Below are 26,008 nucleotides of genomic sequence, written 5' to 3'. Positions count from 1 at the left end.
GAAACCAGTCTTCCAAAGCAACAGCTTGTGGAATGCGCCACTTTATGACGTAATAGTGTGCATGGTAACACCAGTTTACATTATACAAATGTTCTAAAGCCTGCTGAATATATGACAATATACAAGTTTTACAATTTGTATCAGTATGTAAGTGATGCAAAGTGGAAGCAGGCAGGGAGTTTAAATGCTTTCAAGTGGGGTATGTCTTACCAATGAGCTTTTTGTTATGTGTTCCCTTGCAACATTATGAGCAGAGGGGAATTTGTGTTCACTCCACTATCATGCTCTGTTTTTAGGCCGATGGCTTATTTTGGAACCATTTTCAGTGGCCATTTCAGAAATATAGCCTATAATCTAAGTTACTCCATATTTAGTTTTGATTTAAATTTGCTGCATAAAACCAATTGTATAACTTGTATGAAAGTTGTTGTATAACAGCAAAATAGTAAAAAAAAAAAAAAAAAAACAAAGGAAAAAAAAATCTTAATTGTTCAGTTTGCTCATGTTTACTGCACTTCTCTATGAATATCCCCTTCCATTCAAGGTTTGGGCTTGGAAGGATTTATGTTTTTGTAGAAGACTCTTATGCTTACCAAGGCTGAATTTATTTGATGCAGTAAAAACAGCTATATTTTGAAAAAAAATGATATAATTTAAAATAACATTTTTATATATTTTAAAATGCTATTTATTCCTGTGATGTCAAAGCTGAATTTTCTGCATTAATGCTCTTGTCTTCGGTGTCACATGATCCTTCAGAAATCAATCTAATAAGCTGATTTGGTGCTCAAGGCACATTTCTTATTATCATCATCATCAATGTTAAAAACTGCTGTTCTGCTTTTTTTTTTAAATATTAATACTTTTTCAGGATACTTTGATAAATAGAAATTTCAGCAGAACAAAGTTTTTGATATATAAGTATTTTGTAACACAGTTATGAGTGTCCTTACTATAACTTTTGAGTAACTTAATGCATCCTTGATGAATAAAAGTATATTTATTTAAAACACACACACACACACTTATAGTGCATATATATATATATATATATATATATATATATATATATATATATATATATATATATATATATAAAAGGGGTTTCTGCTGTTGAGGGTGTATGTGGGCGTTTCTGCTGTATGGGGTATAGGTGGGCGCAGATGGTACGTTAAAGTAGATCTATCATGTTTGGCAGAACTTCGGCCCTTAAGGGAAAATGCATTCTCTTCACCTTAAATTATTACACCAACACAACAACATGTGCTTGTCCCATAACATTCACACCCGCCTTTTGTCTTACGGACCCAATCCATAGTTCTTTTCGATTGCAGCCTTTCAAACTTACATCTAGCATTAAATTTGCTGTGCTGTTATTACATATATGTTTTTAGAATCAATAATCGCATGACACTTTCATCAATAAGTCATTAACCAACGTAAATTACTTTGCGACAATGCTCAACAAATCCTTAATACTGACATAGTGTATATAATGAGGATCAAGGTTTGTTCATTTTTAACTGATCATCTGCTATATGTTTGTTACTGACTTGCTCATAAAAGTATTAAACGTTAAAGTAGACAACAAATACAAGACTGGGTCTCTAAACTTACGTATTTTAATCGTTTTGGGATCAAACTTGGGCACGGTGAGCTGTAATCTCTCCAAACGCACTTGAATCCTTGATGTCCTCTGCGTGACCAACACAGCCTGAGTCTCAAGTCCCAGGAATATGTCACTGGCATGCAGCGATAGATCGGACAGTTGATGTAGGATGCCGGTGAGCGTATGGCAACAAACTTCTTCCAAAGAGGAGAACAGAACTTGTTTGCGAACTCTGCGACCGTCCGGTGTCGTGAAGCTCTTCTCGGAGCCATCCCTCCCTCTCAACCGGCTCACCAGCTGAGGCTCAACGGTTCTCTCGGGGAATGGCATTTTAAATCTTGTTTAAATTTAAAATGGACATTCGGTTTAGGCGGTTGAAAATCCGAACGATGTATCCCAGAAGTTGCCGTGTGAAGAAGGTCTGTTTACAAAATGTTCCGCCATAATTTTTGAAAGATGCAGAAGCGGACCAGGACGTTGCTGCTGGTGTTCGGGAGCATCGGGGAACATGAGTTGAACGCAACGTAGGGAGTCGAAAGAAAGCGTGAAGTCAGAGTATATGGAAAACACGGAAAGGCCTCCCAACCACCTGTAGGAACTGGAACTGGATTGACGAATCCACAGCGCTGAGGGAGGGAGAGTTTACCTGCATTTAGCGACTGCTGCGTGGAAAACCCGGGATGGATAAGTTACTGTGGTTCTCGCGGAATTCGAGGCTCTTTATTGCATTTTCATGTATTTTGTTTGAATGTTCCTTAAACAATGTAAACACTTAATCTGCATTTAATTAATAGTGATTGATGTTTCTTTTTATTAGTATTTATATTTAAAATACAATGTTTATTTTATATTTTATTCAAAAGGATGTCATATTTTATTCAAAAAATGTAGACAGTCTTACAAAGTACACTAAACTAAATTAATTCTAAATATTACATAAGACAAAAAATCATTTCAACCATTTCCCCCCCAAAAATAATAAATAAATACAATACATGAAAAAAATGAAAGTCATAGTTCATATATAAAGTGTTTAAACACAGTAATAAATACGTTTGGTATGACTTAAAAATAAGTTTAAATAAGTTTAAATAAAATCAAGATGTAAACAGACAATTTATATAATTTAACATTTACAGTACTCCAAAAGTACAGTTCAATTGTATAGTAGTTTATTAATTATTAAGTAGTTTATTTACAGTTGTAAATTAGTTCTTTAAACTTTTGGAAAAACAAAATTAAACATTAATTATTTAATCTATTGGCGTCGATCCTGTCTATATAAAAATGAAATAAAATTAAATAAACAAATGAAAGGCCATTGAATAACCATCTGAATAATTGAATAAATATCTCTTTTGCTTGTGTAAAGAACAAAAGCTTGTGTTTCGTATCTACGCTATAGCTCCATCTTGTGGCTACAATTGTATTATTCTCTTAAAAACCAGAGTGCCAGGAAGGATCAGATAGGTTTTTTGTGTGAGTGTTCTGCTGAAGTGTTAAGGAAATGTGGACTATTGTTTTTTTGTGGCAATGGAACCAGCTGAGACAACATTTCGGGATGTGAGTGATAATACTCATTTTCCTGTTTACCTTGAGCCTTCTGAAACTTTCTTTGCATAGGGAAAACATGACCTGTGGCTGACAGGACTACACTGATAAGTCACAAACTGATCCAAGCTGCCATTATACTAGCCTCTTTGTTTGTACATGCAGATTCAGTAATGAACATCATTAAATGCACTTATTGATGAGTACTGGGACAAAATTCTTAAGGATTTTTTTAAATGTTGACTTAATTGGTGTGCAACTTATTGCTTCTTAAATGCATGCATGTATTTAATTCACTAAATGTGTTATTCTTTCCTGTAGGTCTATCTGTCAATTGTGGCCAAGAGCACAACAAAAAAATAAAATTCTAAATAAATGTCAAATAATTATTATAAAAATACACAAATCCAGCAGTGTGTAATGGATATGGTACGGATCTGGTTAAACAAAAATAAATGTTATCTATATAGAACAGTGTGAGACTAGATGCTATTTAAAATAGGTTAATGAAATAAGGTGTAGAACATGTTTTATCCCATTTCTCAAGAATTATTGAATGTTTAATGTAAGCCATCGTCTGAGTATGTAAAACATGCACATGACTAGAAAGGTATCCTAAAAGAATCAGGATGTACATACAGAGAAACACAAGTTTAATCAAATATACGCTTCAGGACACTCATCCTAGAACGCATACAGATCAGATCACTAGCAGAACCAATACAAAAACACTTCTGTTCATGCCTTTATGGTCAGAAAGTCAATGGAGTGTCCACTTTAAATATGAAGACAATTTTAAAATCAGTAACTCTATAGCTCGTTGTCTTTTTCCCAAGAGCTGTACTTTCAGTACCATGCCAAACGTTACACTTTCACTGTACAAAGGCCTGAAGACAGTATTACAAAAAGTGAAAATATATGGAAAGAATAAACATGGGAACTTTTGTAACCAATCAATTGTACATGTGACAATGTAGTCTTTGGACGGCTTTAGCATGACGGCCTCTATGAACACTGAATCATCAAAGCTCTTAACACTCAACACGCTGCTTTATTCATCATGTGAACACAGTGTAACAGCATCTGTACCTGTAGATATTGACGATGTTTGATCACAGTTGGCTAGCAGGGACTTGCGTTGCACAGGAGTCTTTGACATACAATCATGAGCGCGACATTTCACTCAACAATACAGCCAGTGATGAATCAAGAGTGGCTAGAGCATATATAAAAAAAACAAAAACAAGTCTGCAAATTCTCAGGACTTTCGATGTAATAATCTTCGATGCACTGAACAGTCGAATAAATAACGGAAAATGTTAATCAGCAACTCAAATGCAGCTTTTGATAGTTAGTCTCAATCAGCTATACAAACACTTCATTATTAATATAAGGACATCGAGAGATGCTTATTATTTCTGTCACAGAGAACAGAGTATAAGTGTGACCAGTCAAAATTTAAATCAATATACATTAAGTTTTAAGTTCTTACATGGCTGTTTGTAATTACACGCATTAAGCAACAAAGAAATGACCAAACCGAAAGGCAAGAATTTCAAACTACTGTTAAAAGTCAATACTGCTTAATCTCGCATTGACGACATATGCATAAAAACAAAAAACGAACAAACAATAAATCGGGGCCTCTGTGGAAGCAGAAAAGCGAATGTTGGAGAGATGAGTTTAAATGTTATAGGACTTGCAGACACAAGCATGACCCTACTCTAACACAGAGATTAATAAATATTAAACATTTCAGACAATTCATCTGGTTTAGAAAATGCAGCAAAATCTCTTCTCATACAAGCGTCCAGATCCACCTTTGCGTTGTTAGAAAAGTCCTTTCCATTTGTTTTATCTCACACTCAATGGTGCTGATAGGAGGAAAACATGAGTACAGATGCACGCCATTGGCTTATTTACTCAGTGTTGACCTAAATAAGGAAGTATTCCATGACCATGAGTAAGGCATGTTAGTGTTTGCTCTGTTGTTAATTATCTTTACATGACAAATTTCTAGGCTGTTTTAATTAGGATACACTAATTTATCCTGTACCTCTTTGGATGGAATAAGAAGATGGAGGCTGAAATTAGAATATCAAGCATCAAATCAAAGTACATCTTTTAGAGTGCAAAAAAAAGGCCAAGTAAATGGCCCATTTCTACTGGACTCAAACAGCATGACAGACACACTCATGAAGTCTGCATACACCTCGAAACACGCAAGCACACACACACACTTATGTTAAATCTCTTTGTCCCTCCCCCAGTAGTGGACATACCATACATTTCCTTATGTTTGATCATTCTTTTTATTCCATCTATCTCTTAACATACACGCACACGTTCCTGTCCCACAGTCTTGACTCCAGGCTTATCTGGTGTAATATACTCTGTAGTAGACGGTTTTAGACCTCCAGAGCGAGTAGGAGTTGTCGAACTTGAGCAAGTATATACCACGGCCGGGATACTGGTGACTCCCAGCGTACACCTCCTCATGACAGTCCCGCCGGTACACCGGCACCACCTCATCCACCTGCGGTTTCCCAACCTCTTTCTTGGCTTTCTCTTCCTCAGACTGACCCTCACCTGAGAGAAAGAGAACAAGACTTAAATCTACAATCCATATTTACACAAAACGTAACATCAGAAAATTGAATGAATCAATTTAAACTTTATATCAAAAGTAGTCTTTTGATTTCCATAATTTATTACTATTAACATTTCGGCTGATACCAATAAGCCAATATTTTTCTTTTTTGGAACAAACTATTTTGTTTAAAAAAATTTTTTTTAATTTTTTTATTACAATTTAAATTACTAATGAAATTCTTAAGCTAATTTTACATTTGACCATAATCAAAGTATTTCCTTAGCAACTATCTTAGAATACTTTAGGAAAATAGCTCAGATTATTTAATGTTATACTACGGGGCCGTTGAATGCTTGAATCTGATTGGCTGACGAATGTTCTAAGGTGTGCAATTATTTTCAGGGAAACAAACGTAATTCCAGACAGCTCTGGACCACATTACATGCATACAATTGCATTATAAAAAAGTTTTCCCCCCATAATTTAGTATATAATTTAGTATATAATTTTTTTACACTGGTAAAATACTTACGGTTTAATTTCACTTGCAAGAATTAAACCCTTGAGCTCTTTTGTATATTTTATTTTGTATATTTGCAATGACATTAAAATTCTGTTTAATACCAATAAATCAATAATTTTATGATCAATATTAAAATTCTATATACAGTTTTAAAAAAAAAGCAACATTATGATTATGAGTATTAAAATGAGATTTGAGACTTAAAGATTTGCTAAAAGCTACATTTCAATCTGTTATTATTAGTGTCTTAAAAAAAACAATGCGAGCATAACATGGGTAAAAAAGGTCATCTAAAATTTAAAAAATAGAAGAAATGAGCAAAATTAAATATCCAATATTTCCTCACCTTCTTCATCCTCTTCTTCGTCACTAGACTCGCTGACGTGCACGCTGACTGATGCGTTAGTAGTGTCAGTCCATTCAAAGAAGACTCCGAAGCCAACGTCAAAATAGTCAGTTGCAAACTCCCAGAAGAGATAGGAGCCCTCCTCATGGGTAGGAACCCGGACGGTCACCACTTCCCCCCGACCCACCGTGATCACAGAGTCCACATCCTGACGGATCTTCTCTTTAAAGTCTTTTATCTGCGGCCGGGTCCACATGGAGGGGGCTGCTATTACAGGTGGAGAGTCTGAGAACCAGGAATATGGTACAATATTGATTATTAATTATTGATTATTATTTATTTATTTTAAATTAAAGCTGGGCATTGACACATTCCACATTTTGATTTGATTTCATTTCAATTCACAAGCTTGGAATTCAATTCAGATCTCAATTTAATTTGATTGGACAGGATATACATAGGGTGTTATAATAGGCTTTTTCTCAAGATGAAATTGAGAATAAAAATTGTCTTTTTAGTTACAAAACTAACAAAGCATAAGTAACAAAGCTTATTGCAATTTATTGCATGTGTGGCAAGTTACAAATGATGTTTAGTAAAGTTTTGTTCCTGCAGCAAAAGAAAACAGCATCGACTAAGAGAGAGATTCTTGGCATTTAAGGATCAATATCAGTTATTCGAAAAGAGAACAAATTAAAATTTCCAACCCAACCCTATTTTTAATTGAAATGTACCAGAATATGAGATACTACAGCATCCACAAATCCCTTAAATGATAATTAAACAGCATCTGAAACAGATGTTCTTCTGCAATCTGACGTACTGGAAATTTAGCGAGACAAAAATATTAGGCAAGACTCACCAGTGGGTCCATTCTCAGTGACCTGGTCTGCAGTCTCCAGGTCCGGCTCTCGTTCTAAGCTGTCAGAAGTGGACTCTGTTTGGCCGTTCAGTGTGGGAGCCTCCTCTCCAGCAGAAGCCGCTGACACCTCACTGGCCTCTAATGTAGACAGCACTATAGCATCCTCCTGCTGTTTCTGCAGAGCAGCCTGGAGAAAACAGAGGAAACATTGGCATGACACAACTGTAAATAAATACATTTAAAAAACAGTCCATAATTATGATAAATTACATTCTAGAACTAGTTAAAACTACATTTCCAACCTCACTGTCTTTAAAATGATCGATTAAAACACCTCTCGTCAAACTTAGAAGCTCAGATGGAAATCTACAAGCTGGACCAAGATGTGAATTTTGTAAACAGAAAACAAAACTGCATCCGTGAGTCGAAATCCATTACATGACAATGAAACCAGTTAAGCTTTCAGTGACAGATGTGTAAAACATTCAAATACTTGACAATGAATCATGGGCTCTCTCTCTCGCTCTCTCACCTGCTGCTGAGCGAGCTGCACCTGATACAGCTGCTGCATGTACTGCTGATAGTGCTGCTCCTGCAGCTGGCGAATGAGGATGAGCTGCTGCTCGGGACTGTCGGGGTACTGCTGCGCTGCATACTGCTGGAACTGCACTGCTGTCTGCGCATTCAGTGCAGCCATGATCTGCTGCCTAACACATCAGAGAGAGAAAGAAAATTAATCAAGCATGTGGCTCACTCACTAGGGTTGCATAGTGTACCCATACACTACACAACTTTAAAAATCTGAACATATATTAAAACATTACCACAAAAGACAACGAGTTCTAAATTCTGGTCAAAATAGGAAAACATTTTTTTAAATGCACCGACTGGATGGAATCATAGTCTGATTCTAGACAAAAGTCGTGTGGTGTATCCCAGCCTTGAGTTTTTCAACAGACATTTTCAATCAGTGCTGTTTGACATTAGTTCTATAATAATTAAAGCAGGTGTCACTCACTTCTGCTGCTCTATACGGTATCGTTCCTCCTCAACTTGTCTTCTCTCTTCCTCTTCTCGCCTCAGCCTCTCCTCTTCCTCATGCCTGCGTCTCTCCTCCTCCTGCCGCAGCCGCTCACGCTCCTCTTCCTCTCTATGCCGCTGCTCCTCTTCCTCCCTCCTTCTCAGGAAAAACAAGAGAACATACACAACATAAGAGACATCTGTGATGTTACGGAAAGTGTTCAAGTTTTCAAGGTGATTTAGGAAGAAGTCTATTTTATGTCGGCATGGTGGATCTCTGAAAGAGTTCTATATCTCAAGAAAGGGAAGAACTGTGATTAAGATGAATTTAAATAAGCGAGACACTAAAAAAAGTGAGAAGAAAAAAAATAATCGATAGAAAAGGAAAATCAAGCATCTTTATCTGCCAGTCTGACCTCTTTCTCTCTTGCTCCTCCTTTTCAATCTTGTGTGATGTGACGAAAGGTGCAAATAAACTGCAACACTTATTTAACAGATTTACAAACTCCAGCATGGCCTCTTCCTTCTCCATGTTGCCCAAAGATGCCCATTCTTTCCTGAAAAAGTTACAATTGTTATTGAAGATCCCCATCTGTATATCCACAGCAAAATAATAGACTAAAATATTAATTATTAATAAATTTATAAATAAATAGCATTTAAACACTATATTTATACATATAAACACGTCCTATTTATTAAATAAATAACTTTTAATGCATTTAGATATTGATGTAAAAATAAAAATCACTAGTGCTAAAAGATACTCATTTTCAAAATGCTTTTTTTTTTAAAAAGAAGAAAATATTCATTAAAAATTGCTAATGTAAAACTTGCTCTCTCCCGGGTCCTCTCTGCCGAACCTCATACTCTCTCTCTCAGTGGGTTTTGAACCCGGGTCTCCAGCATGGGAGGTGGACGCACTAACAAGGAGGCTAAATGGCTACAGTCACTAGCGTCTGTCTCTAGTGCGTCTCTTGAGATCAGGGAGTGAGGCTTTTCCTGCACAGCACTACTCGCTGGCCTCCATTACACTAATGTGGATCCAACAGCAGGGAAGTGCAGCAAAGTTAAAGATCAAATCAATGCTTACCTGCGGTCATTTCCCAGCACATCGAAGAAGCCCACCTCAGGGGAAGCATCTGGGTTGTAAGGGCCCAGCAACACTTGCTTGTGAAGGGCGACCAGACGCAGTTTATCCTCATAGGTCGGGTGGAAGGCTTTCCCATCTTTCTCTGAGGGAAAAATGTGGATTCAACATTTTTGACTGGATCTCATGACAAAAAAAAAGTTTTCCAAACTTTTTTGTCAGCCGATGCAAAATATTTACTTGATATAAACCCGGAGACAATATTTCACATGCTCATGGTCAATCAAAGGAAGACCAGAAAAGATGTATAAAATGTATTTCCTCTTAGAATTCACTTGATTAAATTTTTTTTCAAAAGTATCAACAGAATAAAAAATGTTTTTCACAGGGGCAGATGTAATAAAATCTATAAGTATATGTTTAATGGACAATGAATTCTGACAAAATGAACATTTTGGAGGATTTTCTCCTAAGAGTAAAAATGTATGTGTCTCATGGTTCTCTGAATAGTTAAAAGTCACATGAGATGCAGTTTTTTTGTTGTTGTTCTAAATTTATAATTTTTTTATTAAGATGGTATTAATTAAAAGATTTATAGCAACACAGAAAGGTAAATCCCAGTTTAGTCAAGGTCATGAAAATATGATTATGATTTTTCTGTAAATTGTGCAGAAGAGTTTTTTTGTGCACATTTGCTTTAACTGTCATGCACCAAATACATAAGACACATTAAAGGGTTAGTTCATCCAAAAATGAAATTATGTCATGAATGACTCACGCTCATGTTGTTCCAAACCCGTGAAACCTTCGTTCATCTTCGAAACAGTTTAAGATATTTTAGATTTAGTCCGAGAGATTTCTGTCCCTCCAAGTCGGTACAAAAAAAAAAATGTAAACGCCACGAAGCAGAAAACGGGGACGGAATCTCAAAATCCAGTCATGATAATGAAACGTACATTTTAATATGGACACTCACTGAATTTTTCAAAGTTAGCATAAATTAATCAAATCTCCATATGGACCAGTATCTGTAAATGTTAAGCCACAAAAGTTGGTTGAAATATGAATCCTGCATGTTCTGCGCGTCTCTGCGTGAATGAATGAATGAATGGCAGAGATGTGCGGGTTTGTTTACTACATAGACTGAAACACGTGGCGCTTGCAGTAATTTCAGCATCTGCCATCTCAATGAGGACATAAGTTCTGAGTGACTTCACAAGCATTTTATCGTTTCATTTGAGTAAAACCATTGTCAATTTAAAGATATTTACGGCAACTCGTCAAAATAAAAGTTCATTTAAACAAAGACATTGTGCTAGAAATATTACTATTATTTAGTAGATACTGCTACTACTGTAAAAATGTTTTTATAAAACTTTATTTTTTAAAGAAACAAATCCCTCAATATTTCTTCCATGTTTGAATTTTAATAGCAAATCCCCTTTATTTACCCAAAAATAATGTTAATGTTAATAAACATTAATTAAAAGACCAATTCAAATTTGGGTGAAACTGGTTTACTGTTTTTCATAATTATATTACTTGAAGAAAAACTTTAAACACAATTGTAAATAAGTATAAGGAATGGCATTGGTTTTATTTTTAGTGACAAACACTAAATCTTCCGGGTCTGTTGTGAGTGCGTTCACAACGCTGTTGACGTACACTGTTGCGCCCAACAATAAAAAAGCCATATGTCAACAGTGTTGTGAACGCGCTCACAACAGCCCCGGAAGAGAAGACAATGCTGAATAAAGTCATAATTTTTTTTTTTTTTTTTTTTTACCAAAATATATTTTCGATGTTTCAACAAATTTTAACTGACCCTGTGATGTCACATTGACTACTTTGATGATGTTTTTATTACCTTTCTGGACATGGACAGTATACCGTACATACATTTTCATGAACAGAGGTCTAACAGGTTTGGAAAGACAAGAGGGTGAGTCATCTGAAACATCTTGATTGGTACATTAGTTGTGCATTAATTAGAAAGCCCTTAACAGATAGAGGTGAGGGACACACACAGAGACTACCCATCAGCCTACAGGCAAGAAATAGGTGTAGACCTGCGGAAAGGACTAAATATTTCATTGAACAAAATCTATAGCGTTTGTTTTGCCATCAAGGAGACCTACCTAGTACTGCACTAGTTGTTCACTAGCCTATTTTGAATAATTATGCAATCTTTCATATAGAAACACTTTGTAAGTGTTGGTGTCTCCGATTGGCACAAGCAGTTCCTCTACTCTAGGGGTTCTTCACCCTGAACACTGCGACCTGTATAAGTAGAACTTTTCAACAACAACCTCCTATAACCGAAACAGAGTCAGACAGGACTTTAATAAGAAAACAGCGACCTCACTAAATCGGAACAACACCGCGAGATCAGAGTGGAATACGGAAATGACAATGTTCCTGCGTGTTTGTGTTCAATCAATGTATATTAGTGTGTCTAGTCACATAAACCTTACCTTTAAAAAATCTGAGCGCCAGCCCGTAGAGCTCGACTAAAGAAAAGCCCCATTTCCTCTCGATGTTAGCGCTGCTGGCAGGTTCGCCCTCCTCCCCATCTTCGCTCAGCTCGGGGCTCTGCCCCGCAAACGTCTCGGCCTGTTCCTGTTCGCCCTCGGAATCCGGGCTCAAAGTCAACCCGTCGATAGACACTTCGAGCCGGCTTGAATTTGCACTGTTGAGGTCGCCGCTCTGAACCTCTGTCGCCATCGTGCAGGATGTCAGCTGAAGCAGCCACGTACCTACTTCCGTCCTAATCTGACGGAAATTCCGGCAGCATGACGTAGAAATGTTTGACTATAAGAGATTCAAAACCTAGAAATATTATTATAATATTGTTTATTTTGACAGACGTTTCATATACAAGCCATGAAAAGGTCTGACTCAAAAGGATTTTTATAATTACGTGGATTAAAATATATCGTATAATGAAGTAAAAATATCGCAATGTTTTACATAAGCATGTACATTTGAGCATGTAATATAACCTATACCATTTTTAATGTTTTAATTAAACATAAAATAAAATCTTAAATTTGCATAATTTCACCAATCACATTGGACATTTTTAAATGTATGCTCTAAATACCAAAAAAAAAAGAAAAGTAAAAAAAAAAAAAAATACTGCTAAATATGCAAAATACTCATGATTTATAGTCTGACACAGTTCCCTTTAACACGAATAAAGAAAACAATTAAATAGGCAATATTTTAATAATGTTGAAATTTTTTACACAAGACTTACACAAGTAATTTGACAACTATCTGTGCCACTAACGAAAAGACAAAATAGACAAAAATTTGATTGTAAAAATTATAATATTCTGTACATTTATTTTATTATTATTTGGATTAACAACATCATCCATCCAGCTGTTTAATGACAAGATGTAGGCCTGGTTACATACAATTGTTCCAAAATACCATAGATACCGCAGTTATTGTGACCACAATAAAACTGTTGTTTGGTATTATAAAACTCCCTTTTAGTCTTCATGTCTAAATAAACAAATAAAAACATAACAATATTCTAAAAGGTTTCTTCTTCTTTTTTTTTTACGGTTTGAACAACCACATTTTTAGGTTAAGCAGTTTTATTTTATTTTCCAGTATTAACACTAACTGTATTAATTAATTAACTAACCATCTGGTATTTTGGTAGAATATGTGGTATCATGTTTTTTTTTTTTTTATAAGGGTAGGTTCCAACAGCTGTTTGTGAACTGCACGTAAAGATTACTGAAAAGAACTGGTGAACATCCATATTCATGTTCTCACAAACCATGCTACGTTAATCTTAAATGGTATAAACCGCTGATTTGACCATCGATGATGATATTTTTTTTTTAAGTATTTCGTTTTTTTTCTTTAAGCAACCGCTAATACTTTTGCTCATGGAGTCGTCCTGCATCCCTTCAACGCATGAGTGTAGTTACATAGTCTATCCAGCAGAGGGAGATATATAGATAACTGAGATGATTATTTACTATTAAAATGATTTATTATATCTAGGGCCGGGACTCGATTAAAAAAATTAATCTAATTAATTAGAGGCTTTGTAATTAATTAATCGAAATTAATCGCATTTTAATCGCATATAAATATTTGACCTGAGAATAGTGAGAAGTATTTTTTTTTCACATGAATTTATACTATACCATTAAATAATGACTGAATACATAAGCTTAAGCAACAAAATATTGTTTATTTTTGTTCAACCAAGTCTAGCAGACCAGTGCAATTTTTGCCATGAAGTGTAGCAATAGCATATTTAGAAACAATTTAGAAATAGTACATTTCAGAAATTCAGGAAGCTTATATGTGCTGGAACCTTCTGTAAAGTGTTTTTAAGTAAAACACAATACTGTCAATTACATTCAGAACATTGGAAACACTATTAGAAAACATCTCTCTGTTGCTTCAGAGGCCTTAACATACTAAGTCCAACTCTCAATAACCTTGGCCAAAACAATAAAGAGTTCAACATAAACTGTTGCACCAACAAAATAATATATAGTTCAACATAAAGTGTAAAGTCCACGCTAGCTGCTATATGTTTTGCGTTGAGGTGATACTTCAGGCTCGATATGCTGCAGTGATATGCGAACGCTAGTTGGTGCTCCAGTATAATCGGTCCCGCCGAAACAAATCAAGTGAGAAACGTTCCGCGGTGCAAAAATAAGTTCCCTATCATAGGTCACTTCGATGCTGCGGTGACGTCACCACGTATGGGAACACCTCTGGTGTGACGAATGTCTGAAGCCCTATACCATCCCGCCAATCCTATTGGCCAAATGGCGCATAGCACCACCCTACGCATGCGCGCGCATGATATACCTGGGTGCAGCGCGCCATTTCGCTCAGATTTCATTCCTTCAGGAATAGCGAATCATCTGTGCCCTATCATCTCGCGTTCTCCAGCGATCTCTTCGAGCAGTGTTAACTCCTCTTCGCGGACGCGATGAGTTTTCGAAAATGTAAGGAGCCATGTACCAGGTACATCACGGCGGGGGACACTCATGACAGGTGCGTAGTATGTCTTGGTTTACATCACGCACAGGCGGCGCTTAGCGGCCTTTCTTCCTGTCCCCATTGTGATGGCCTGCGGCTCAGAGTACTGCGCTCCAGGGTGGAAGTATTCTCTATGTCGCCCTCGAGTCTAACCCCCGTCAGGTCACCTCTGCGACTGCCGAGGCACCGCACGAGGCGAGGGCCTGGGGTGACACGTGCGACATGGACTTCGTGGACAGCGCAGCGCTGGAATATTCTCCACATCGCTCGCTCTCCCCTACCCTGCTGCAGAATAAAACTTATACTGAGCCTGTCGTCTTCTCTAATGAGGATTTACTTCCCACACCGGAGGCATGCGCCGCCATCTCCTTCGGTTGTGGACGCTATGACGACGATGTTTTATCCACCGCGGCCTCGGGCCATGGCTATGGCTATACTATGATGCCCCCGGTGGAAGAGACTCTCGCCGAACACCTTGCGCCTAGTTCGGCCGCGGCATGGAAGTCTCGCCCCCTTCTTCCTTCGAAGGCGTGTCGAGTCACGTCTAGTTTGGTGGGTAAATCCTACATGGCGGCTGGTCAAGCGGCTGCTTCGCTCCACTCTATGGCGGTCCTTCAGGCCTACCAAGCGGAGTTATTGAAGGAATTGGATGAAGGTGAGGGCATCACACCGGAGGCAGTGAAAGAACTTCGCAGAGCTACGGATTTGGCGCTACGTGCTACCAAACATACCGCTCGTGCAGTGGGCCGTACTATGGCCGGTTTGATTTCGGTTGAGCGCCACCTCTGGCTTAATCTCACCGATATTAAGGAGAAGGATAAATCTTTCCTTATGGATGCCCCTGTCTCCAGGGATGGGTTGTTCGGTGAGGCTGTCACGTCAGTAGTGGAGAAGTTCAGGGCAGCGAAACAGCAATCAGCCGCTTTCCGCCAGTTGATTCCCCGCAGACCCAGGGAGGTCGAACGCCGGCAAGCGCCCGCGCGTTCTCGCTCAACCTCCTCTCACCGTCAGCGAGCAGCCTCTCGAGAGGAACCCACACCTATGGCGCCTCCTCATAAGGATTGGGGCCCTAGGGTTTTTCCTCCGGCGCACCAGCGTCAGCGTAAACGATTGAACCTGACCTCGACGGCTAAAGCCTCTCGTTCTCGGGTGCCGAATAGCAGCTCCTGATCTTTTTCTGCTTGCCAGGGACTGTGCCCTCCGCTAGAGAGCGCTGTCGGACCGCTTTCGCGCATCCTACGCTCTCATTGCAGTCCCCATGCTCAAACATTGATTGTCTCGCCGCAAACAGCACCTCGAGCAACATTGGATCGAGCTGTAATGTCAGACGGTCCCTCAGACACTCTGCGCAGTCCTGCTTTCGGAGTTCGAGGGACGACTCAAGGACCCTGCACAAACGGCCCGTTTATGACGGCTCGCACAGCCGCCGCTTTTTCGCTAGCGGCAGAGCCCGATGTTCCATCTGTTGGCCTAATTCCTGCCGTGGACACGTTTCAGGATTATACTCAACGGAACGCAACGACTCTGGCGCATACGTTTCCCCGGTGCACGAACACCACGGGTTTTTCGTGTCCGGTCGTTTTAACGCGTATGACGGCGTTGCAGGGAGCGGAAGTTTTGAAACCGCTAATATTGTTTCGGGCCGCGTGGGAACACTTGCCCGGCATTTCTCAATGGGTGTTATGCACGGTTTGTCACGGATACACCATTCAGTTTCGGAAAGGCCCGCCTCCTTTCCGCGGAATTCTTTCCACTACGGTGAAGCCTACGGAAATGGCGTTGCTGCGACAGGAAATGTCAGCTCTGCTGAGCAAAGGGGCTATAGAAGAAGTACACCCCTCTCAGATAGAGACAGGTTTTTACAGCCGTTATTTCGTGGTACCGAAAAAAGACGGCGGGTTACGGCCCATTCTGGATTTACGCCATCTGAATCTTGCACTCAGACCGAGCAAATTCAAGATGTTGACGGTGAAATCTATTCTGTCTCAGATCCGACCAAGCGATTGGTTTATTACGATCGATCTGAAGGATGCGTATTTCCATATTCATATCGTCAAGAGACACAGGAAGTTCCTCAGATTCGCTTTAGAGGGCAAAGCGTATCAGTACCGCGTTCTTCCCTTTGGCTTGGCTTTAGCGCCCCGTACTTTCTCAAAATGCATGGACGCAGCTCTGGCCCCGTTGAGGCTCCAGGGCATTCGTGTGTTGAATTATTTGGACGATTGGCTGGTGCTAGCGCAATCGCGGACTCAAGCACACTCTCACCGAGATCTTGTGCTGAATCATTTAAACAGCCTGGGCTTACGAACAAATTTCAAGAAAAGTGTTTTAACTCCCTCTCAACGGATAACTTTTCTGGGAATAAATCTGGACTCTCGCGCGATGACAGCGAAGCTTTCTCTCCCGCGCGCTCAGTCGATTGTGTCATGCGTGCGGCACTTCAAAGCGGGTCGCACGGTGACAGTGAGATTGTGCCTCAGGCTCTTGGGTCTAATGGCAGCAGCATCCCCCGTGATTCGTCTGGGATTGCTTCAAATGCGCCCCTTTCAGTGGTGGACGAAAAGGCGGAATATTTCACCCCGTTGTCTCCCGCATCGCACGATTTCGGTGACACGGCGGTGTGTGATGTCGTTAAAATTCTGGCTGCAGACATATGGGCGAGTGGAGCTCCACTCAAGAGCGGAAATACGTCACCTCCACTAGCGACGCCGCCGCCATGTTGGACCGGGCCACACTTTCCGTGGAATTACGTCGCCTCCACTAATGACGCGGCCGCCATGTTGGACCGGGCAACACTTTCCGTAGAATTACGTCACCTCCATGGCGGCGAGTGGAGCTCCATTCAAGAGCGAAAATACGTCAACTCCACCAAACTTTCGTTTTATATTATTACTTGTTATATACATGTATAAGGGGTGCTTTGCAAGTTATGTCACCTCTTTGTACGTAATGTTAATATGTTCTGTCTATGCTTGCGATATGCTGCAGTGATATGCGAACGCTAGTTGGTGCTCCAGTATAATCGGTCCCGCCGAAACAAATCCAGTGAGAAACGTTCCGCGGTGCAAAAATAAGTTATTAAAAATGCGGGAATTTTTTTTTTCTGTAATTAATTAATCTTAGTTAACGCGTTATTTTTTGTGTAATTAATTAATCTCAATTAACGCGTTAAAGTCCCGGCCCTAATTATATCTTAATATATTAAATATATTTTATAGTACACTATATTCTACATTATTTTAATAATTAATCAAATATTGAAGAAAAATAATTTATTTAGTAAAAATTGCCAATGACTCTAATAAGCCAGTTCTTTTTAATCAATCAAGAATACTTATGATTACATCCAGATGATTACCGAAAAAAACATCGCGTTATTACTTTCGTCATGAAGGGGTCGACATGAACCAGTGTCACTGCTCTTAAAACAAAACTGTTGTTTTTATAAATATACCAAGTAAAACAGACTTCATAATCATCTTTCTATAATCAAAGTCCAATATTTAAAGTTGAAAATGTGACAACCATGTCAAAAATATAAACTTAGATTTTGGGAGACAAACAATATGTAAAGAAAGTGTTAACCTGTAACCTTAAAATATTATTATTTAATATATATATATATATATATATATATATATATATATATATATATATATATATATATATAAAAGTATATATATATCTTATATCTTATATATGTACACCTTGGGAATAAAAAGAAAATAATGGAAATTGGGAAGGCTATCTTAAAACCTTTATATAAAGAAAATGTGAAACAAAGCAAATAAAACTAACTTGTAAATGGGAAATTTAAAGAGAGAGAAATAAGACAAATGTCAAAAAAAAAAGAAAGAAAGAAAGAAAGAAAGAAAGAGATATGATCAACTGTAGGCCTCAGTCCATTCCAGCAGGGGTTCAGATAAAAAATCGGCAGCTGGCAGCAGGAAGTGGCTGCCGTTGACAGCCGGAAGGCAGTAACTGACAGCCGGAAGGCAGTAACTGGCAGCCAGATGGTAGGCGGGACCTGCCGATCGGTGGGAGCCAATCAGTATCGACCAACGTGGGCGCAACCAATCAGATATAACTGCACCCAAACGCTTCATTAATGGTTGCGATTGATCATACGGTAAGTTCAGAAATTGGTCATCGGAGTAATTAATGTTTTTTTGCGTTGTAAGTTTGATTTTAATTGTTATCTTGATGAACGACTTGGTGCCTACTTTGGTTTAATTGTTCAATGAAATCTAATTAGTGGTAGCAACGTTGTTTGTGTACCTTGTATGGGGCCTACCGTTTGACGTACCATTAAATTTTAACGTTTGTTAGCGTGTTAACAGTCTATTGAATAATATAAAAGAATGTTGTTTGACTGGAATGATAGAAGATAAATGTGCAACACTAACCATATATTTTTGCATGTTAAGTCTTTCAGGAGATTGTGTGATATACATTAACTTAAGAGTTCTTAAAAGAAGAATCCCTTTTTTTTTTTACACTATTGAGGTGTGTTTTCTCTAATACTATGCATGTGCAGAACTGTTCTGTGTACCAGTTGAAGTTGTAAGCAAGTGAATGGAAAACAATATATTTTTTTTTACTATAATTTTTACATTGAAGTAGCTTTTGTAAACATGCATTTAGAAAAGAAAAAAAAAACATTACTGATGTGCATCTTGAGACAAAACCATGGCATTGACACCTTTTTTTTTTTTTTTTGTAATACCCAATAGTTGCCAGATGCTGTCCTGTTGGAAATTCTTCTTTACGTGATCCTGGAGGAGGGGTGATGCTACATTATTAAGTCTGTCTTTGGTTTGTTCCAAATTCAGAAGTCTGCTGTACTGTATACAGACTCCTTTCGAAAGAGGGCACAATCCAGCTGGCTTGACTGAGTATTTTCTTTTACATATTTGATTAGAGGTTTAAAAAGGTGCCATAACATTACATTTCTCAGTTGCCATGTCTGAATGTTTATCTTTGTAATAATGCTGTTTTCATACTCCTTATCTCAATATACAGGTGGAACAAAATGGAGAACAAGTCTAAGCCATGTCAGGAATTCAACAAAATGTACACCCTGCAGACACTGCGACGAGGTTTACATCAACTGCTTACCAGGTGTGCAAATTATGCATGAAAATGTAATCACTGCTCTGTACATGATGACAAGATGCAATGGGAATAATCATTAATATGGCTGTGCATGCATGTCTACTGTTAATAAAGCAATTTAGGTATTAATGTCACCATTTTCTTATGAATAATAAAATGCAGCAGCTAGAGTTCTTCCTAGAATCAGGAAGTATGACTGGATTAGCCCAGTTCTGTAAACACTGCACTGGCTCCCTATCAAACATCGTATAGATATTAACATCTTCAATTATATTAATCTGTTTCTTTTTTATTCGGAGGTCACTGCAGTCACGCGGATCGAGTACGTATCCAGACCAGATGGTGGATCGCACCTAGAAAGGACCTCTACATCCCTGAAAGACAGCGGAGACCAGGACAACTAGAGCCCCAGATACAGATCCCCTGTAAAGACCTTGTTTTTACTCCATTTTGTCACCGGTGGAGTTTTGGATCCTTGTCGCCTCTGGCTTGCTTCGTTGTGGTCACTTCATTTACAGTGATATCATTGACATGATTGCAAATGATTCCACAGATACTATTTAAACTGAACCGAGCTGAAGGATGACATCACTGAATTCAATGATAAACTGCTTTTTAAACTGACTACAAACTGAGTTTACTAATGTCCTTCTGCATTATTGACTGACACACTATTTTCCTATTTAATACTGTAAAGTTGCTTTGCTTTGATCTGTATTATTAAAAGCACTATATAAATTAACAATGCTTGACTTGACCATGTTGCAAGAGGAAAATGAGGGGAGATGCACGTCCACCCTGGGTTTTACAGTGATTGGTGCAAGATGCTGGAGAAGTAACTCCGTATACCTCATCAGTTCTGATCTAAGAGTCTTGAAAATCCCTCCGGATTTTTGTTAGTGATTCTGATTGATATTTTAGTCTGCTTGCTTACTGGATATATTTTATACTGTTTACATTGTAAAGCACTGACTTTGACAACTTACTAACCCAGTTACAAATTTAAAAGCTACTTTATACTATATATATATATATATATATATAGTTGTTTCTTGAAATACTACAAATATAACCGCAAATTATGATTTTAAATAACGGTCTCTGAGATTTCTCTCTTTTCAGTCATTTGTGTATATAGCCTATAATAAATATACAACATACACCCAGTAAGTGCCACTCTCGTATATAAATAAATATAAATACAAATTGTTTTGTTTCACACAAACAATGATACATGCATGCATAAACATTCAGCTGGAAATTAACGTTTAGCAAAATGATCTTATTTCTTTGTTTATATTTGATCAATATTTTAAATCAAATAATATACAATACTGACCTTTATACTTATTTAAAAAAGTATTAAACATAATCATAAGCGTATATAATTATTTATTTGTCTTGTTGCCGCCGGCAGCCTCCTCCAATTTCCGGGTATTAGCGACAGCTGCCATCCGGTTTTATTGGCAGCCACTTCCTGCTGCCAGTGACAGCCACTTCCTGCTGACAGCTGCCGATTTTTCGCTGAACCCCCTCTCGTCCATTTTGTCCAGCTGCTCGCTTTTTATAAATTTTCCTGCGTTAGCCTGCCCTACATCAAGTGATGTCACCATTGCGACGTAATAATAGTAGCTATTCCAAACGTAAACAGCATTCCATTCGCATTCCAGAGTAGCCAAGTTCTGTTCACCAGCCAGTGAACGCCAAAATGATGCTACAGCGCTGGTTCTGCATTCTATTAAAGACTAGTGAATGATTGAATCTATTAGCCTACTGCAAAAAACACATTAGAACCAGAAGCAGTCGTATTTTAGCAAAGCCTATTTAAAGCAGCTCCTATTAATCTGCACCGTTTCAATCGTATCACAGGTAATTTTATTAATTTACTTCATTCGTGATACTTTTGTAGCTACTGTAAAAGTAAGTGATTCACCGAGTAGCCTAAATATTATTCAGCGGGAAATAACATTATCAATATAGACAGATGACAATTAGCAAAAATTATGACATTGTATTGTTAAGAATGTGTTATATTTACCGAAGTTTTACTAAGTGTTTTTTTTTTCACAAGTAACAGATAGGCTTTATAGTCTATACACGATATGATTTCCCCCGAATAAAAATATATATATATTAATAGCTTACTTTAGAATGTGGTAATCTTTGTCTTTCTTTTCTGTTTAATTAGTAGTTTTCTGGTATGGAGCAGCAAGTAGCCTATAAAAAATAATTTTAAAAGAATTCTCTTCACACTGTGCTCTCATGCTCTTCGATATCAATAGAGGGCAACAGAGGGGGCACTCACCTGAATTTTAACGTTTAACAGTTTAATAGTTCTCCCAAATATGATATGACTATCATTTCGTTTCAAACCTGTATAAACGTATTTTTCTTATTTTCTGTGAAAAACAGAAGAAGGTATTTCGAATTTTTTTTGAATATTTTATCCATACTGAGCAAGTCAGTGGGGTCCAAAACAACACTGGATATTTTTTTTTTTCTTAAAAAATAAATAAAATAATAATAAATAATAATACAATCTTTCTAAAATTGCCTATCATTCATTTAGTCTGAGGGATTCTATGAATCATTGCATTGTGTGTTCATGCCCTATATCGCGTTCTAGAATTACAGGCTGTAGAAGTGAGCTATGGTAAAGTGACCAAACATGTAGAAATAAATTGTTCTGTGTTTGTTTCAGTAATGGGGAAGTTCTTCCTCAAGCAAGCTGTAGCTATTGTAGGTCAATTATGTGCAACTTACACATAATGAAAATATGTCCTTTTTAATAAAATAAAAAATACATAAAAAAAAGCTTTGGCAGCACAACAGTACTGTCAGTAATTATCAGATATGTGAAAGATAACTGTTTGGGGGAAGGAACTACTTTTTGTAGAGGACTGTTATGAGAGGATATGAGAACCTGTATACAGATCAAAGAGAAGATAACGTTTCAAAGGTCATGGCACGTGCAAGACTTTCAATATCATCCAAAACTAGTGATTATTTTGAAATGACTTTTTTTTTACTTATGAAAAAGAGAATAATTTTGCATGTATTATTGCAGCACAAACACCTACAAATAACCTAAAAGGTTATAAAAAATAAATAAAATTATAAATAGATGGTGAGACTCGGCGCATTGGTTCTCAGCACTGGATCTCATTTCAGGATGTTACCCTTCAGTTTTTAGTTATTGTGTTGCAGTATATTGCCTAATTTATTTACATAAAACTTACAGTTTTTATATTTCAGATACATTAGGCAATGTTAAAGAAACTATGTACAAAAGTTAAATAGCACATATAGAAAAATAAAAAACATTCTGCATTAGTACTACATATGGAGCATGTCAATTACAAAATTCATTGATATACTTAACAATTTTTTACATTTTGCTGTAACACATAGAAATAAGGAATAATCATTTTCCCTTTATGGTTTGTAATTGTAATTATTTCTTAAAAAAAAAAAAAAAAAAGATCCATCATTTACTCAGCCTCATGCTGTCCCAGTCCAATATATATATATATATATATATATGTGTGTGTGTGTGTGTGTGTATGTGTGTGTGTGCGTGTGTGTTTGAATATTACTTTTTTTGCATGACAATGTCATGAAGGTGAATAGCTGATAACTGAATTTCCATTTTTGATCAATGCTAATCAGTCTGTCAGTCACTTAATTAGCATACAATCACATGGTAAACGATGTGCCATTTTCACTGTACGAGCCATCCACAGAGCGGCGCGTGGAAATGTACATTTCAGTGGTGGCCCGTGAGGAGCGTCTCGCTGACATGTAGCTCTTCCCCAAGCACCAGATGTCCCGTAGGATCTTCCGGAAGTGGTTTCTGAAGTTCACTCCGATGAAGGCATAGAGCAGGGGATTGAGACAAGCGTGCAGGTACGCCAAGCTTTTCGTGATGCTCATGGTCATTGCGACAGTCTCCTCATGGTTGCAATCCTCAAGTTCAAACATGTAGATGGTATAATACAACAGTGCGATATTATAAGGCATATGGCAGGCCACAAACACAAGGACCACAGTGAGGACCACACGCACAGCCTTGTGTCTCTGAAAGTTCTTGACTCGAAGGAGGGTGACAATGACACTGGTGTAACAGAATCCCATGATCAGCAGCGGTAAGAGGAAACCCAACACAATCTGAGAGATGGGCACCGCAGTTTTCATCATACGTGCAGTTTCGTTCGACTCGAACATGAAAAAGCACACATAACTCTGAGCTTCACTGCTTGAAACGGTGGATTCAATTGGGCCGGATTGGTAACGCTCATAAAACATGAAGGTGGGCAGTGACAGCAGCAAGGCCAACATCCAGACGGCTGCACAGATCAGGTGGCTGTAAAGCAGAGTGCTTGAACGCAGCCGGTAGGACCGGCGGGCCTGTACGATGGCAAGGTAGCGATCTCCACTAATACAAGCCAGGAGCAGCATGCCACTGTACAGGTTCACACTGTAGATGCCACGCAACAGCTTGCAAGACAAGTTCCCCATGGACCACCCGTGCTGCTCGCTGTAGATTATCAAAGGCAAGGCCACCACAAACAGGATGTCAGCGATGGCCACGTTCAGTAAGTACACGTCAGTCATGGACTTGGTTCGCTTGTAGAGAGCGTACGTCACAATTACGAGGGCGTTGCCAATGAAACCAGCTATACAAATGATGGGTTGAACAAAAAACTGGAGGAAGTTCTGCATTTCCAGTCTGCGCTCCATTGGACACGGTCCCTCGTATGTATAGTCGGTGATGTTGTAGTCTATACTGCTGTTTTCATAATCCTCCATTTTCTTCCTTTGAGACCTTTGTAAAGACAGTAAGAAAAACTCTAAATTAATTGGTAAATTTATTCATTTTCTCACAGAGTTCACTTGTCAAGGTGAAGCTGCCTGAATTAAATTAACAAACCCTTGAACTACGAATTTTGCCTCTGAAAAATAGGATTAGGGATGAAGTACTTTTTTTAGTACTAATAAACACCCAATATGTGAATAATAGTTATGCTAATAAGCAACTAGTTAATAGGGAGAACTGGTCCCTATACTAAAGTGTTACTGCTTGTTTAAATAAAGAATAGATTTGTTCTCATAGGCAGAAGTTTGTCGACGTTTTGCCACAGCCATATAATATTCTGTACAAACCTGAGAGTGTGAATTATAAAACAGATTAGGGTTAATCCAACAATTCATTCCACACCAAGAAAAAGCTCTCAGTAAAAATGTTGCTTTGTAATTTTCACCTTTGCAGAAAGAGAAAATCTGCAGAAAATCAAGACATCCAATGCATTCAACAAAAATGTACTGACCATTAGTCCTAAAGAGGATGTTGGTTTAGAAAAGTGTAGCATCAACAAAATGACTTCTTTCCACGCATTCTTAAGTTTTATTACAATCATCAAGTGTTAAAAACCAGGCACTTGATAACGTCATGTCTAATAGAGGTTCAAGAAAATACATCCTATTGTAAAATACACAAAAAGAACTTACCTTAATTAAAAGAACACTTACCATAAATCCATTTACATTTACATAAATCATTTACAAATCAACTAAGCATCTTTGTAAGGTTTTCATGTCACAGTTGTTGTATAAAAGCAGTCTTAATGAAATAAGAACACATATGGTGTGTCCGCTTCATGCACGCACACACACAATAAAAACCGATGATACTGAAGCATATAAATATTTCCAGTTTTATAGTTTTATGTATTCACTAGTTAGTGGCATAGAGAAGAATCATGTAAATTAATTTATTGTTATGAAAAACATCATGCTATCTATCTATGTATCATTTTATATAGCAACAAACTTTAGTCTTTCTCTCAGTGGGCAAATATCAGCTTTTATACTGCGTCTCAGTTAAATGCAGATCCTGTGCACTAAAGCCTTCAAACTTCCATTGATTCAAATTAGTTGGTCACAACACCAAGACTAACATAAACAATTTATCTCCTGTTCAGGTAATTACATAAATACATATTAAAACAAATAGGCACAAATAGGACTTATGTTTCAGTACAAAAATGTAACATGTAAATTTGAAAAAAGAAGTGACTTACCAGTATCTACACAAACAAGTCTAATGGAAAGCAGTGAGAGGTTTCTGTTCCTTCTGATTTCTGATGAGGAAAGACAACTTGGGCAGGGCACAGCTGCCTAATAAGAATGACAATTATCAGACCTGAGCGAAAGGCGGCACTTCACTGCTGTTTAAAGAGCACTGCGTAGGAACATGTACCTGTAGGTGTGAGTG

At 37.8% G+C, this 26,008-nt stretch overlaps 3 protein-coding genes and 1 long non-coding RNA gene across 6 annotated transcripts in view; 1 reads left to right on the top strand and 3 right to left on the bottom strand.

Moving 5' to 3' along the window:
* Positions 1-2,175, bottom strand: part of LOC127938674 (NHS-like protein 1) — an 87,607-nt gene extending 85,432 nt beyond the window's left edge. Inside the window, exon 1 of one of the 2 annotated variants that reach the window (XM_052535460.1) lies at positions 1,618-2,175. In XM_052535460.1, the coding sequence (XP_052391420.1) occupies positions 1,618-1,939 (322 nt within the window). In that variant the 5' untranslated portion in view covers positions 1,940-2,175. The remainder of the gene's footprint in view (positions 1-1,617) is intronic. The other variant, XM_052535463.1, reaches the window with a different exon arrangement.
* A 1,621-nt stretch (positions 2,176-3,796) lies between these two features.
* On the bottom strand, positions 3,797-12,375 carry LOC127938677 (Golgi resident protein GCP60-like). The gene is made up of 8 exons (XM_052535479.1): positions 12,069-12,375; positions 9,598-9,739; positions 8,921-9,061; positions 8,503-8,661; positions 8,017-8,191; positions 7,485-7,671; positions 6,623-6,907; positions 3,797-5,749 (listed from the first exon to the last, which is right to left on the bottom strand). Exons 1-8 carry the CDS (start codon positions 12,316-12,318, stop codon positions 5,535-5,537), a joined length of 1,554 nt encoding a protein of 517 aa, XP_052391439.1. The 5' UTR covers positions 12,319-12,375; the 3' UTR covers positions 3,797-5,534.
* Positions 12,376-18,529: 6,154 nt separating this feature from the next.
* On the top strand, positions 18,530-21,511 carry LOC127938681 (uncharacterized). Of its 2 annotated transcripts, XR_008148774.1 has the most exons (4): positions 18,530-18,748; positions 19,353-19,514; positions 19,642-19,740; positions 20,034-21,508. It is a non-coding gene; the product is annotated as an uncharacterized LOC127938681 (long non-coding RNA). The 2 variants fall into 2 exon arrangements; XR_008148773.1 differs by having other exon boundaries at positions 19,353-19,740; positions 20,034-21,511.
* A 992-nt stretch (positions 21,512-22,503) lies between these two features.
* On the bottom strand, positions 22,504-25,963 carry LOC127938678 (C-C chemokine receptor type 6). The gene is made up of 2 exons (XM_052535480.1): positions 25,815-25,963; positions 22,504-24,559 (listed from the first exon to the last, which is right to left on the bottom strand). The coding sequence occupies exon 2, from the start codon at positions 24,541-24,543 to the stop codon at positions 23,431-23,433; it is 1,113 nt and encodes a 370-aa protein (XP_052391440.1). The 5' UTR covers positions 24,544-24,559; positions 25,815-25,963; the 3' UTR covers positions 22,504-23,430.
* Between the last annotated feature and the right edge of the window lie 45 nt (positions 25,964-26,008).

Source organism: Carassius gibelio, chromosome A20 (assembly GCF_023724105.1).
Source record: "Carassius gibelio isolate Cgi1373 ecotype wild population from Czech Republic chromosome A20, carGib1.2-hapl.c, whole genome shotgun sequence".
NCBI lineage: Eukaryota > Metazoa > Chordata > Actinopteri > Cypriniformes > Cyprinidae > Carassius > Carassius gibelio.
The sequence above is the reverse complement of the archived record's forward strand: the minus strand, read 5'-3'. Positions and strand labels throughout refer to the sequence as shown.